Source organism: Moschus berezovskii, chromosome 2 (genome assembly GCF_049115385.1).
Source record: "Moschus berezovskii isolate FMDL1 chromosome 2, NW_MosBer_1.0, whole genome shotgun sequence".
Classification (NCBI taxonomy): Eukaryota; Metazoa; Chordata; class Mammalia; order Artiodactyla; family Moschidae; genus Moschus; species Moschus berezovskii.
Window position 1 is genome coordinate 52,160,335 of NC_142461.1, and position 16,809 is coordinate 52,177,143.

The 16,809-nt window shown below is 37.2% G+C and overlaps 1 protein-coding gene across 1 annotated transcript in view; it reads left to right on the forward strand.

The window, feature by feature from the left end:
* The window catches only part of DNAH7 (dynein axonemal heavy chain 7), a 301,053-nt gene that overhangs the window by 58,968 nt on the left and 225,276 nt on the right, over window positions 1–16,809 (forward strand). The window contains exons 8-12 of the mRNA XM_055397140.2: window positions 1,674–1,749; window positions 3,517–3,642; window positions 9,207–9,326; window positions 12,432–12,615; window positions 13,216–13,395. Coding sequence (XP_055253115.2) covers window positions 1,674–1,749; window positions 3,517–3,642; window positions 9,207–9,326; window positions 12,432–12,615; window positions 13,216–13,395 — 686 coding nt within the window. The remainder of the gene's footprint in view (window positions 1–1,673; window positions 1,750–3,516; window positions 3,643–9,206; window positions 9,327–12,431; window positions 12,616–13,215; window positions 13,396–16,809) is intronic.

The window sequence follows — 16,809 nt, forward strand, 5'->3', positions numbered from 1 at the left end:
CTACAGCTCACAGGCCCAATTTGGTCCACTTCCTGTTTTTGTAATTAAATTTTTGCTGAAACACAGCTACACACGTTCATTTACATATTGTCCATAGCTGCTTTTGTACCATAAGAGACTGAGTAGTTGTGATAGAGATCTTGTGGCTCACAAGTTGAAAATACTAGCGATCTAGCCCTTTATATAAAAGTTTACTGACTAGTGGTATAAACCAATAGACTCTAAGACTGACTAATAATCAGCATCATTTAAAAAATGCTCATTTCTGGACCCATCTGAATTAAAACCTCTGGAGGCAGGTCTTTCATATCTGTGCTTTTTTAAAGAAAGGTTTTCCAGTTGTTTGTGGTAGTAAGCCTGATATAACTGACTCTGTGTCAGAGTGGGAGAAATCATATTGCTTTGAAATGGTCCAGGAACCCTTCAAGGAGGAAACCATTCATTGCATTTAAGACTGCTGTTGAATGTCTCAGTCATGTAAAGAGCCAAATTCTTGCCCCTGAAGAGTTCATAATGTAATAAGAGGGATGGACAGATTACTAAATGATAAAGCAGAGTAGCAAGTATAGTGAGGAGAGAAATCGAGAACATGCTCTAAGGGAGAAGAGGTCATGTCTGACTTATTAGGAAGGACTCGGGGGCACCTGAACTGAGTCATGAAGGATGAACGTGTACTAGGAAACGTGCATGGCCTAGGAAATGGTGGAAATGATAGTAGACTGAAGTGAAAGGCTCTTCTGGGCTTACAAGCCCTTCTAGTGGCCCAAGAAAAGGGTGCATTTCAGGAAGAGGACAGAATATTAAGGGCCTTACAAAAGGCAACTTCTTAAAAGCATTTGAGGGTATAGGAGAGTCACTGAAAGATTTTAAGCAGAGGGGTAATAACATATTCGCATTTTAGAAAGAGCATCTTCAAAGAAAAGTAGGAAGAATAGAATTAGCTGAATTAAGGGCCACAGAAGCAGAGGGAGCTCACTTTACTGATTTCTTAACAAGATAGTTCTATGCTCTTAAGCAATTTAAAAGAGAACAGAGCAATATTTATCTTTCCTCAGTGAAGGGAAACTACTGCTTTGTATTGTTGACTTTCAATTCAATAAGACTACTTTTAGTGGTACATAGCTCAAAAGGAACGGAGAAGGCAATGGCAAGCCACTCCAGCACTCTTGCCTAGAAAATCCCATGGATAGAGGAGCCTGGTAGGCTGCAGGTCATGGGGTCACTACAAGTCAGACGTGACTGAGCGACTTCACTTTCACTTTTCACTTTCACACATTGGAGACGGAAATGACAACCCACTCCAGTGTTCTTGCCTGGAGAATCCCAGGGACAGGGGAGCCTGGTGGGCTGCCGTCTATGGGGTCTCACAGAGTCGGACACGACTGAAGTGACTTAGCAGCAGCTCAAAAGGAAAATGTAATATTAAAAGCAATGATTTTCAAATGAAAGAATGGGACATCATTAAGAAAGAGTACATATATTCTCAAAGACACAGACATCATAGATTTTCTCATAAAAAATTTAAAAATCTCTTGTGTTTATAAATGTACAAATTGCTCATTATTTTAGAAAGCTTAATGTAAACAATTTTAAAGGAGTTAGTTTTGCAGTTGTGTGGGAAATACTGTAATTACTATAAGATTGTTGAGTGGAACTTTTCAATTTTCTTTTAGTTGATTTTGTTTTGAAAGATCCTAGAGAAAAGGAAGATGACAAAAAGGTAGAAGAACTTCCACCCCATCGTGCTGAGTAAGCAATCAATTTTCTCTAAGAATATTGACTTTGCAATCATCTCTGTGTATGTGGATATCTTTATACACTGGTTATATTTTCTCATATATATGTTTACAATTTGTGTACTTCATTTATACAAGTGATTGTACTATCTTTATGTATTTAAGCCCTAATATGTTATGTTTGGGCTTCCCAGGTGGCTCAGTGATAAAGAATCTGCCTACCAATACAGGAGACAAGGGTTCCATCCCTGGGTCATGAAGATCCCATGGAGGAGGAAATGGCCACCCACTCCAGTATTCTTGCCTGAAAAATCCTATGGACAGAGGAACCTGGCGGGCCATAGTTCATGGGGTTGTAAAGAGTCAGACACGACTAAACACAAACACATTATGTTTACAAATTGTTGGATAAATGGATAGGCAAGCAGACGTACTGACAGATGAATGTCTATGTGGTTAAAATATAAGTGTGCTGATGAAAGAACTTGATATACAGATCTTTGTATTTCCACAGCTCCAAGCATGGGCTTCAGATATGATGTGGACATGAAAGCTTGATGGCATTTTGAATGCCTCAAAACACATTGGGAATGTTATAGAAAATATGCAAATATAGAACATATTTCATTTTATTACATGGATTAAAATATAGAATGCATAATATGAAAATTCACTTGCTATATATTTTCCCTGAAATAATTAACATTTAGGAATACATCTCTTAAATAGTTTGAATAGAACTTATGTGATTAAGTAACCACTTCAATTTTGCTTTGTTTCTATCATTTAAAATTGCCCCAAATCATTTATCTTAACAACTAAAAAAAGAGTCAATATATTTTCTGTGGAGAATATTTTTCTCCCAGGTTTAGACAAAAACTATCCTTTGTAAAGGTGGTATGGCCACAAATGACAAACTGAATTAAACTTACTGTATATTACAACAAGACTAAGTGTTTAAAATTAATGAGTAAAAAAAACATTACAGGCATAAAATATAAATGTTTAAATATACTCTGAAAGATGAAGATGGACCATCTTTAATATATAAAATATGATTTTTCAAGTTGGAGGAGTTACAAAATATTATTATTAAACCCTCTATCATTCATGTCTGACTCTTTACGACTCCGTGAACTATATAGTCTGTCAATCTCCTCTGTCTATGGAATTGTCTAAGCAAGAATACTGGAGTGGGTTGTCACTTCCTTCTCTAGGGGATCTTCCCGACCCAGTGGTCGAACCCTGGTCTCCTGCATTGCAGGCAGATTCTTTACCATCTAACCATCAATTACAGAATACATGTCTTTAAATAGAATGTTAGTGTTCCTGATTTTGTAATGACCTTTAAGTCAGAGGTGAAATTTAAGGAGATTTCCAGGCTAGACTATATTCTTAAAATGTTTTAAAAACCATAGGGTTATAAAATGTTTAAATGTTTCCTTTTAAAAGAATATTTGAAGATGTACATAAAACATAGCTGGCTATTCTTTTCTGCTCAATTACTGTTAGTTATTTGTGGACTCCATCAGATCAAGCATTTAGGGAAAAAAATGTCCTTATATGATAAAAATTCAAATCTAATTTTATATGCATTAGAAAGTATACTAAACCATAATGAGTGTGACTTTTATATACTTTAAAGCATAATTACATAACATGTTTTATTGTTACCATGACGGATAATTTAAATTAAACTCAAAAAAGTATTACTCAAAAAGTATTTTGAATATTATAATATTTTTTGATTTTTAAAGAAGATAATTAAATATTTTCTCAGGATGGAAATTCTTCCAAAGCCTTGGAGGAAATCATTTTTAGCTGCAAGCAGTTATATTCGGGATCACTTGAATGCAATGAACCCTACAATGTTGTCGGTGCTAGATTTGTGGCACAGTACTTTTAAGTAAGTATTTCTGGCCTTACTGAAGTTTATTTTTTGTTGTTTGTTTTTTAAGAGAGATGAAAGCTATTCTATCTTAATTATTTCATTTATTATTTTAACTATAAATTGTAAAATTCTTGCAAATTTAACCTAAGTATTTAAACATGGTTATAAATAACATAGAATTATATAGAGTAATAAGTGAGCATCATCTTCATCTCTAATCCAATTCTCCCTTACCCATCCCCCACCCAATTACCACATTTATTTTAAGGAGTGAAGTGAAGAAGTGAAGTGAAGTCGCTCAGTCGTGTCCGACTCTTTGCGACCCTGTGGACTGTAGCCTACCAGGCTTCTCTGTCCATGGGATTTTCCAGGCAAGAATACTGGAGTGGGTTACCATTTCCTTCTCCAGGGGATCTTCCCGACCCAGGGATCGAACCCGGGTCTCCCGCATTGGGGGCAGACGCTTTAACCTCTGAGCCACCGGACTGAATTGCCATGCCTTGTTTTAAATCCCATGGAACATTAGCTGCTGCAATAATCTGTATTGTTCAGAGACCTAGGAAATACTGCCCATGTGACTGGCATGAGGTGAAGTTTCTGGGCAACTGTTGGAGATTATCCATCTCCGTGTGGGTGATGTCATGTTGTGAACACTGGTGGGCACTGTGGTGCTAAAGGTCTTGGCCCTAGAGCTAAGGACAGTCTACCTCACAGTTTAGAAGCTCGAGCTTTGTATGCTTCCCTTGTGCCATCCCATCTGAAGCACTGGGGGGCATCCTAGCAATAGGCATACGTGGACATATGTATTTATAAACTATGCAGAAGTAATATAGTTTTATATTATTTTTCTCAAAGAAGACCTCTCAAAACCTGGATGGATCTCTGTCTAAAGGACACGGCACCCAGGTCTCCAGGGTGGTCCGTGAACCTTTTCTCACCCTTCCAGCCAAAGCCGCCACGGTTTACTTGCAATCTGTTCTCCAGGGTCTCTTGGTTCTTAATAGCAGGTATTGTTATGAGGGCACAATAATGAGCACATTTTCTCGCCTCCTGCAGACCAGTGAAGGGAAAGCTAAGAGCTCTGTGTGCTACAGAAGTGCAGCTGTTGTTTCTGTTATGGGAAGCCCCCTGGACATACACTAGGGAGGCCTCACTGATCAACTTCTCTGAATTCTTTCCGAAGTTGGGATCCTTAGCACACAGGAGCACCTAACCCTAACCAGGAAGCCAAGCCACCCAGAATCACCCCAGCTCTGCCACCCTCTCCTCAGAGGCTCTCCAGTTCCCACCTGTGAGATGAATGTGGGTTTGCAGTCTCTGAGGCCCCTCCTCACCCTCCCTCTGTTCCTCTTTCCCCTTGGTCCTTTGTTTAACAAATTTTAATTTAATCTCTTTATACAGATACATATGTAATTTTGTATGATCACAAATGTGATATATGCTTTTTAAATGCAATGCTCTTTTTCTTTACTTTACCTGACTTCACCAACCTGGACTTTCTTTTCCTCATGGCTTCCCTTCTTTCCACAAACCCAGCAAAAGACGATAACCATTAGTGGGGCATCTTCTCGTTTTTTGCTCTGGGCTCATGTAGCCAAATGTATATGTATGGCCACACACATGTGTATACATACATAGCATGAAACTGGCCTTTGTCAATGAGACTACTTAACTGCTAGAAATGACATCCTTTCAACTTTCCATTGTGTAATGTGGGTTTATTTGTCTTTTTTAATTTGTCAATTTTTTTAATTTTTAATTTTTTAATTATTTTTTTATTTTTATTTATTTATTTATTTTATTGAATTTGTCTTATAGGAATAGGAAGAGGCCATCTCTCTGCCCTATGCTTTTCTCATTCCTTTCTTTTGGGTACTGGTACTCAGATGTCTCTCCTGGACAAGGCCTGTGATCCAATTTTGTATGCAATGATAAGATCATACAATATAGTATATTGCTTTCACAAAGGGTGTTTATATGCAGTGGTACATTTTCAAAACACTACCACAGTGTGGTTTTTGTTTTGTTTTAAAATATCGGTTCACAGATGGAGCTGCCAGAATACGCTGGGCTGGACACTGGAGGACGAGCACCATTGCCTAATGTTGTCCATAAAGGGCTAGACTTTGTTACACAGTGTCAGGAGGCAAGAGACAAAATCAAAGGAGGAAGGGGAAGAAGTAAAAACAACAAAGTTGAGATAAGAAATAAATAGTATATGTGTCCAAAATTAGTGTTCAGGGTTGTAGTGGCAGAGATGTTAGTTGTAGCAGCTAAAGCAAGGACAAGTGAGAAAGAAGCTTTGTGGTCTGTGGGTGGGAAGAGAGCCCTACCAACTCCTATGCTGCCTTTGTTGGTGTAAGTCATTTTCACTCTGTGTGAGTATTAAGAGTGGGCTGGGCTGTCAGAGTGCTGCTCCTCTGAGTAGAAGCCAGCAATGGACACGCAGGGCATCCTTACTCTGAGTCTGCCCTGAATCTCAGCAGGTCTTGAATAAATAGGCCATCTCTGTGTGACCCGACTGGTGGTTCAGATGGTAAAGAATCTGCCTGTAATGCAGGAGACCTGGGTTCGATCCCTGGGTTGGGAAGTTCCCCTGGAGAAGGGAATGGCTACCCACTCAGTGGGAGAACCGAGTGACTAAGCATACACGCTCCGTGTAACAATGAGTTAGGGGTGAGTTGGGAATGGTAATGCAGAAAATCATTGGAATGACTCTAAAATGCCTGAATGTAGAACCCTAAAGGGATGCTCTCTAGATGAAAATGTGCAAATTCATGTCATTCAATATTTAGGCTTATGGAACCCACTTAATGTCAAAAATGGTATTTATAATATAGTCAAAAACCTACATAGCACCCAGGTGTTTTTCCTTGAAAAATGGTGTATGCAGGGGGACACATATATATACAGTGTATATATTAGTGTAGAAGTTATCATAGAAATTACAGTAGAAATCAGAGGATGTCAAAGAAAAGATAAAGTGGATTTTATAAATTCATGGTTTGACCAAGGTGAGTCCAATAAAATATTACTAGAACACTATGGATTAATTTACTGTACAGTACTCAGAGAGGATGCAACTTGATTACCCTTTAAATTAAGGGTGCTTAAAAAGGTGCTTAAACTAACTCATAGTAAGAGAAATGCAAAGAGATTGAAATAAAAACTACATTGAGATATCATTATATTTTCCATTGGATTGACAAAATTCCAATATATTAACATCATGCATTATTAGTGAAGCTTGGAGAAATGGGCCCCTTTTGAGGGGAATCTGGTCATATCTATCAAAATTTATAAATTTATTTACACTTGAATCCAGCAATCTCATATCTGGGAAATTCAGTTCAGTTCAGTCACTCAGTTGTGTCCCACTCTTTGCGACCCCATGAATCGCAACACGCCAGGCCTCCCTGTCCATCACCAGCTCCTGGAGGAAATTAGCTTACAGATAAAACCTGAAAATATAGCAAGTGATAGAGATTCAGGGTTCTTTATTGTGCCAGGTGTTAAGAGGGTAAGCCTGAAACAGCCAAGTAACCATTGATAGTAGACTGGTTCAATAAATGATGGTACAGTCACACAATGGAATGCAGCTATGAAATACAAATGAGAACAGTATCAACATGCTGCTATGGAAAGGTCTCCAGGATGTTTTAGTAAGTGAAGAAAGCAAGTGCAGAGCACTGCCTAGAGTGTGCTACTTCGAATGCAACAAAGGAGGATTATTGGCAACAGCAGAACATGTTTCTCAATTCATGGAGCAAGCACAAGAAACGTGAGCACTTGGAGTGTGATTGAAGAGGCAACCTGGGCCCAGTAAGGAGTGAGATTAGCTTTGAGAACCAGAAATCAAAGTCAGAGACTGACTTGATGTTAAGTCCAGTGTTGGGCCAAGACTGCTGAAGACCCTTCTGCCTGAAATCAGTGATGGATCCAAGGATCAAGGTAGTTTTCAGACTGTGATTAGCATCAAGCGGCAGGTGTGAGGATGGGAGGGATCCATGACCGCTGAGTCTCCAGAAATTGACATCTGCTTGCTTGCAGCAGGTAAAGGATAGGAAGAGTTCAGAGAAGAACCTGATATTCAGTCTGGGTGATTTGGGACTGTTATTTGTTGAGTGTCTTTTTTTCCTGACTCTGTAGTCTTAAACCAATGATTAAAATTATTGTTCTACTCCTAGATTGTTGTAGGAATTGTCCTGAGAAAGTAGGACCAATGTCCGGTAGTATTTTCCCCATCTTCTTAACAATTCAGCCTTTTGTCCAAATAGGGGGTGTTATCAGGGATTTCATGGGAAAAGTTCTATAAAACTTTTGTAAAAGCCTGTCAGTCTCAAAACGGGAAAGATGGGTGCCCTGTGCTTAGAATTGTCTCTAAATCAAGCACCAAGGAAGTGCAGGGAAAATTGGTCTGGTTGCTCAATGGCACAGTGGATTCCAGGGCTCCTGCCCTAGCAACTGCCCTTATTCAGGGCTGCTTCACATGGCATGCGCCTGCAACCTGATTTACAGCTTACAGCTTTAAAGCAGAAAGTCACATTGAACATGTTGAGCTAGAAGCCTAAAGAGAGCAGATTATGTTTAGTTTGTGGCATCATGCTACATTTTAGAAATATTTTATGTAAAACTTTGCTTTGCACTGCTCAGTTGTCCAGAATAACGCATTACCAATGATTCTTCAGCAATGGCTATACCGACTTTGTGCATAATATATCACTGATGTCATGTGCTGAACTCATTATAATCTAGGAGATGGACTTCCACTTGTGAAAGGAATGTAAATAGATGTGAAACGTGTTTTATTTACTAACCAGCATTTTATATTGGTCTTTAAGCAAAAATTAAATGTAATGTTTTAATAGTGTTTACTACTTTTCAGACAGAAAACATTTGATCATGTGGAAATTGAAAAGCAATTTCTTTAGGAAAGTAATCTGTAGTTAAATTGAGGTGAATAACAATGATACTAATAGGTACTATTGCTCTTTAATGTGCTAGAGAAAATTCTTGAGTGAAGCATGTCTGTAACAAGGATCATAGTGTTGTAGTCAGAACTGAAAACTATTGGCTGAAGTAAACACAGTTTTCTGAAAAAATAAGTAAATAAAAACCACACAAGTCCAAAATACTTTTTTATACACTGGGTCATAATTAGGTGTGAGAACTCCCTCACTTCATGGCTTCCCAATATTCAGGATTGCTTTCTTTTCAGAATGGGTACAGTTTTTGTTTTAGGAGGAGTGGACCTTGTAAACTTTGAGCCCTACCTCTTTTCCTGTTATAATTTTTCTAGTTTGAAGAAAAAGTCAGTCTAACTATCCATAAAATTTCAGTTATTATATCCTTCTATTGTATAGCACTCTTTCATAATATCAAACTGTGTTCCTGTTAAATTCAATTATATTATTTTAAAATTAAAATATTTTATGTTCTAGAATATTTTTATGAAACACTAATTTTAGTGGTAAAATCTAGGAATATTGTTTTTGAGAAGGGAACAACCAATTAGCAAAATATCAAATACCAAAAAAGCCACTCATACATAAATCACTGTTCATTGACATCTCTTGCAGAAAGTTACGGTTAGTTGATATAGAAGAATTTCACAATCGTCAGGATGCATTGGAGCTGTCAACTTTTCAGACAATTGTCATGAAACACATGGAATCTGCCAAAGAGACTCTACTGAAAATGTAAAGTTTTGAAATTTCATGTACAAAAAACATACATTTTAAAATGTGATGATTGAGCTACTATAGTTTAACTGCTTTCAGAAAATCTCATTTTAACAAGTTTGTAATCATTTCTGATTGAGAGTTAAATATGATGTCTTTAACTGCCTTGCTCTGTGATGTCTATCCAGATGTTCTATGCAGCATAGATAGTACATAGAAACTAAGACGGTTATAATTGATGTCTTTTTCAATGTCTTGTTTCTACCCTCTCCTCTGAGGGTAGGGTTGGGTAACATGGGGGCGGGGGTGGGTGGGTAATGATCATCAACTAATCGTTCTCCAGATACTTCTTTGAGTCTGCTATGAATACATGCAAGGTAATATGCCTGTTAATCCTGATTTTGGATGGAGGATACAGAAGAGTTTAAAGATGATTATAGGGGAAAATATTCTTTAAAAGAGTTTACAGTTGTATTGGGAGGTTAGACCTATCAAATGAGAATTAAACATCATTTTGATTTGGCCCTTCAAAATGCAGTAGCCACATATGATAATTATTGATACTGGTGCCAGATAATATGTTCTGAAACAATACAGGAAAATTGTCTCTGTTAGAGGTCATTAAGTTATTACAAATAAAACATTAAAATTGGATCACATTTAAGATAACAGAGGACACGAAACTCCAGCTTGGTTTTATGATTTCTGAAAGGTGCTTAGAAAGGTATCTTTTAACAGCTTACGGCTAAATCTTTCCCTTATGTTTTTTCTTCACTAATACATTAGAAGCAAATGCTTTGTTTGATATTACTTGAATGAACTTTAGACTTTTATATAATATTAGTATTTATTTCTTATAAAAAATAGAGAAGTGCAGAATGAAACTTCATAATTAATTGCAGAGAAGAATATGACCTCATAAGCACAGAATAAAAATAAATATAACTTATTCTATAACTTTAGGGTTCTACCCCAGGAATACATTTCCACTGCAAATTTTAGTAGACTGGATGTCAAAGAAAAGAGTAGAGGATAAACCTTTATTGAATTATTTTGCTGAAAGCTGTAGATTGCTTAACTGTATCTCTTGATGCTGCTTAATTGATTTTGAGGGAAGAACGCTCTGACCATACTTTAAATAGGGAGCCAGAATGTGTTTTATCATGGCTGAAAGGCAGAGCATCAGCTCACCACAGTGGAGAAACAATTAGTAAGTGATTAATTATGACATCTATGCCAAGCCCTAACGTCTTCTTAGTCCTCATCCTCCACTTCTCAGCAGTTGCTGTAGTTTATCACTACTGCCTTCTCTAAGTCTCTGTTCTGTGTCCCTGTGTCTATTTCTTTTTTGATCTCTTTTTCTGACTCTACTTAATCTTACTATCTTCTCTAAGAGTAGAGGCTGTGCAGGTATTTGCTTTCACTTTTCTTCTCTATATTCTCAACGGTTTCATGATTTCTTCTCTCTTAGCTGTCTTATGTTTTCTGAGCTCTGTTAAAAAAATTTCTGCCCTCTTATAAAATTTCTACTGTATATCTCCAGTTGAATGAAATGTCAGCACCTGCTTCTCAACATTTCCATAACAGTATTAGTCTTTATTCCAGACCTACCATTCTTCTTCTTCTGGACCATTCCCAGGCCAAGTTGAAAAGTTTTTTACTTTTTCTATCTCTTTTACTCATCTACATCCTCACCATCCCTAGCCAGCCTCCAGCCATATTCAGTGTATCTCTAACTATTCTTTTTTTGTTGAGATACATTTCACTTCTCTTCATCTCTTGCCTGAGTTACTGGAAACTTCTCAGTCCCCTTGGTATCTGCTGTATCTGGCTTCGCTCTCTCCCGTTAGTATTTGCTACCTATCCTCTTTACCTGTTGCTTTTGCAGTAATGCCCCATTGCAGAAGGATTTGCTGTTTATTCATAGAGCATAAGCTTGTCCCAAGTTCTTGTGTTTAGCTCCCAAGAGCATGAGCCTGTCCCAAGTTCTTGTATTTAACTCCCAAGTTTTTCAAAGTCCTGCATACTTTCCCCCACTTACTTATTCCTATTTTCTGGTCTGTTAGCTCTGTTACAGATAGCAAAATGATTAGATATATTAGCCCTACCTCTCCCACCTATTTTTTCATATCTTCTACTTCAGATCCTTTTCTCATGGTCGTCTTTGCTTCATTTTTATCTATTCTTTAGTGAAATTGCCCTCTTCACTACAAAACTCTTCTCTATTACTTAAGTAGAAAATATGTCTCTATCCTTTGATTTCAAATATATCTGCTTTTCTGCTATGACACATTGCCTTCCTTATTCTAAAAGATAAAGGATTATGTCATATTTTTCATATCTCCTGAGACACTGTCCCTAGCACAGAGGCACAAAACATATATTTGTTAAAGGGACAAATACATACATTTAAAACTTTGATCTCTCTTGGAGCATTCAGGCAACTCCTGAACTTATATTGACTGCTTAAAAATTCTATCTTATAAAAGAGGTACAAATATTCCTTAATTTTAGTGTTGGACAGTGGTTTTGTAAACTGAAAACTTGGCTTATCACAACATGTCTGTGAATATGAAATTCATTATTTTCCTTTTATTACAAGGAAGGATATACATTTGAAACTTGTTTTAAATCAGTCACTCTTTTAGAATTTCTCATTAAGGAGGATAAGAAAAGAACATACTTGATTTTGTTGTTTTGTATCTTGTTTTCAACTATCATTGTGAAATAGAATAGCATAAAATACCAAATGGGTTGAACCAAAAAAGGCCTCCCTTGATTTAGTGTTACTCACATTTTAGCTTTAAATTGACAAACCCATGGGAGGCATGCCTTGTAATATCCAGTAAAGATAATTTTTATAATATCCAAAGAGTGTCATACATGGAGTTCAAGTTACATTTTTATCACAGCATCATGTCATTGAGCCATTTTCCATTGTCTATGATTAAAATTTCTTAGGAGGGATGAAATATGCGAGTACTTACATTTCAGAAAGTGGATAATGTCATTTGGCAATATACCTCTCTATGAAGACCTTTGAATGTTCAGAAGTTACTGTTAATGTAAGAGGAATAATTCACTGAAAGTATTAACTTTTAAAAGTCTTTTTGTTCTTTGAAGGTGGTTTCCAGAAGTGCAGAATATTTATTACCAAGGTAATAAAAAAAAACTATTGCCAACTGGTGACAACAGTGCCAAAATGGAATCTTTTTTCAACTGCACTGCTACACTTATGACTTTACAGCTGCAGGAACTCGCTTTGCTTTCCATGCAAGATTTCACAGACTTAATTGCACAACCCCCAGTAAGTAAGATTCAGTCATACCAGTATTCACTTAGCAATTTATTTTCAGTTCTTTGAGAGTAAATAATTATAACTTTTACCAGTGAGAGATCAGAAAGTATATCTTTAGACCTACTACACTTACCTGTTTTAAAAAAGACAGTGTCAACCTACATGTGCAGAATATATTATTATTATTATATTAGTGAGGTTAGTGGCAATAGGTGAAAATTCCCATCATTGGGAAATTTGGGTCATGATGACAGGGGAAAGTTTCTTCAAACAACTCTTTTCTTTCTGTAAGAAGGTCCTGATACAGAGTGAGCAGTCTGGGAATTTGAATATTCTCCTCTTGGGCTCGTTCTTGCATGATTCTAGAGCCCACTGCTATACACATCTTCCTTTTTCTGGCATCTTGACCCTATAGTAGCTACCAACAAGTCTAGCTGGGAATGGCTTTTATCTTTTTTGGTACAGCTTCTCCTTGGGTTAACTGTCTAGGCCATGAGAGGAAGGGTGTATTCTAACTGGGATCAGTGCCCTCCCTAGTCTCTCACATTTGATATGCATGTTTATGGATACTTTATAATATATATATATTATATAATTTCTTTGTTGCAGGATTCTATTAGAGCCTTTGAACATCCAGGTTTTGTCATGAGGCTGATTCTTGATAACGACACCATTAAGTTTGAACCTGATTTCAATGATTATACAGACATCCTCCTAAATGTTTATGATGTCATGATTAAGGCTGTCAATTTTGTGCCAAGAGTTGAGACAAAATTGTATTCCAAATGGGTAAGTTGCTACGATATTCTGATTGCTTGAATTTCCATGACAATATTTCCTTCAAATAACTTCTAGAAGGTGTAGACTGGTATCCTCTGCTTAACAGAATATAAATGACTTAATCACATTGGCTTATAAGGCAGTTTTACTTGAAAACATACTATTTTCCCATTAGCTTCTCTTTAATACCAGTTTCTTAGACCAGTCTTTCATTGAAACCAGCTGAAATCTTTCTGAGGGGGAAGAATTAAAGTTGTGATCAGGTCCGAAGCTATCAGTGAGCATTTGTTGTCACACTTCTACATGCTGTTGACCACTAGTAAATGCTTTTCTTGCTTTGCAAAACACTGCTTCTAATGATTGCCTTCCTCATACACCTTTATCCAGGAATAGTCATGTCACCTTACTTCCAAATCATAGATCCTACTTCCCTTCTCTCTTTGGTCAAATATTTAGCAACATTCTGCTGAACTACAATATTTCAACAGTAGTTATTGCACTCTAGTATATGAAACGAGCATGTCTGAAAATTCATTTACTTAAAAGCTTTTCAAGTTTCCTAAGTCCAAACATTAGCTCTCTTTTTCCTTTTTTATTTTTTTAAATAGTTTATGAGTATTTCATGCATAAAAAGAGTACAGGACTCTTTAAAGTTTTAAGGCTAATGTTTAAAGTTTTAAGTAGTAATAAAGTTAACACCTTCATGCCTTCAATCTAACTTATACAATGACTGTGACCTTTAAGCTCTGCCCCTCAGTTGCCCTTCCCTCTTCATAGTTCTGTTCTTCTACCTTCTAACAAAGGATTCACTATCTTGCATTTCATAGTTATTATTCTGAACTTTTAAAGATGAACTTACTATCAATACACAGCTGCATATTAAATTTCTTTTTAGTTTTTCCATATTGTTGTATAGATGGAGTCATCTTATAAGTAGTCCATGACTTGTTTTATTTTACTTAACATTGTGATTGTGACATTATTCATTTTGAGAATATTATCGTCTCCATAGATCTAACTTTTTTATTTTTACTTTCTCAGGGCCCATTAACTTTTTTTTTCAACTAAGCCTGATCATTTTTGATAGTCTCTTGTACCTAGTTATATATCCATTACTCTTCTCTGTTTGCTGATCTGAGTCCTGCTCCGGGTAGTTTATTTCTGTAAGTGCTTTTCCTTTTTTACTATGGCCTCGTACAAGTGAGAACTTTATGCAGGATGTCTTTGAGGCCTTGATTTGAATTGGTTCCTCTGGAATTTGCATATTGATACGTGCTCTTGAGGCCCCTGCAAACCCAGTACCCTTTTAGACAAAATTTTTGCCTGAGAATTTGGTGGACAATACTGATAGGATGAACATTTACCCAAATCTGTATGAGAACAGGTTTGTGGTTACAAATTCTTAAGACAACCACCCTTTTTCTTCTCCACTGAAAAACAAGGCCCAGATAAGACATTTTCTCTTTATTGTCCCCTCAGCTTGCAACATTCTGAAATTTTGGTTGTGTCACCTCTTAATGTTCCTGTTTTTCTGTGGGGATACCAGTTATGACTTCCCACCTTACTTATTTTATGATGAATATTAATAAGATTCACATTGTTGTTCAGTCACTAAAGTCACGTCCAATTCTTTGTGACCCCAAGGTCTGCAGTACACCAGGCTTGCCTGTCCTTCACTATCTACCAAAATTGCTCAAACTCATGTCCGTCGAGTCAGTGATGCTATCCAATGATCTCATCCTCTGTTGCCACCTTCTCCTCCTGCCCTCAATCTTTCCCAGCATCAGGGTCTTTTCCAGTGAACCAGCTCTTTGTATCAAGTGGCCAAAGTACTGGAGCTTCAGCTTCAGCATCAGTTCTTCCAGTGAATATTCAGGACTGATTTCCTTTAGGATTGACTGGTTTGATCTTGCAATCTAAGGGGCTCTCAAGAGTCTTCATCAGCAACACAGTTCGAAAGCATATTCTCTGGCACTCAACCTTCTTTAGGGTCCAACTCTCACATCCATACATGACTACTGGAAAAATTATAGCTTTGACTATAGGGACCTTTGTCAGTAAAGTCTGTGCTTTTTAACACTCTCTCTAGGTTTATCATAGCTCTTCTTCTCAGGAGCAAGCGTCTTTTAATTTCATGGCTTCGGTCAGTGTCCACAGTGGTTTTGGAGCCCAAGAAAATAAAATCTGTCACAGTTTCCACTTTTTTCCCATCTACTTGCCATGAAGTCGTGATACCAGATGATGTGATCTTCATTTTTTGAATATTGAGTTTTAAGTCAGAATTTTGACTCTCCTTTTTCACCTTCATCAAGACACTCTTCAGTTCCACTTCACTTTCTGCCATTAGAGTGGTATCATATGCATATATAAGGTTGTTGATATTTCTCCTGGGCAATCTTGATTCCAGCTTGTGATTCATCCGGCCTGGCATTTCAAATGATATACTATGCATATAAGTTAAATAAGCAAGGTGACAATATACAGCCTTGTTGTACTACTTTCCTAATTTTGAACCAGTCCATTGTTCCATTGCTTCTTGACCTGCATATGAGTCTCTCAGGAGACAGGTAAGGTGGTCTGGTATTCCTGTCTCTTTCAGAATTTTCCACAGTTTGTTGTGATCCACATAGCCAAAGGCTTTCATGTAGCCAATGAAGCAAAAGTAGATGTTTTTCTGGAATTCTCTTGGTTCCTCTGTGATCCAATGGATGTTGGCTATTGAGCTCTGGTTCCTCTGCCTTCTCTAAATCCAGCTTGTTTATCTGGAAGTTCTTGGATTATGTACTACGGAAGCATAACTTGAAGGACTTTGAGCATTACCTTGCTAGACTGTGAAATGAGTGCAATTATACAGTAGTTTTCACATTCTTTGGCATTGCATTTTTTTGGGATTGGAATGAAAACTGACCTTTTCTAGTCCTGTGGCCACTGCTGCATTTTCCAAGTTTGCTGGCATATTGAGTGCAGCATTTTAACAGCTTCATCTTTTCGGATGTGAAATAGCTCAGCTGGAATTCCTTCACCTCCACTAGCTTTGTTTGTAGTAATGCTTCCTAAGACCCACTTGACTTCACATTCCAGGATGTCTGGCTCTAGGTGACTAACCACACCATTGTGGTTATCTGGGTTGTTAAGACCTTTTTTGTGTATTTCTTCTGTGTATTCTTACCACCTCTTCTTAATCTCTTCTGCTTCTGTTAGTTCCTTGTCATTTCTGTCCTTTATTGTGCCCATCTTTGCATGAAGTGGTCTCTTGGTATTTCCAATTTTCTTGGAGGGATCTCCAAGTCTTTGCCATTCTATTGTTTTCCTCTATTTTTTTTTTTTTTTTTTTTGCATTTTTCACTTAAGAAGGTTTTATCTCTTCTTGCTATTCTCTGGAAGTCTGCATTCAGTTGAGTGTATCTTTCCCTTTCTCTTTTA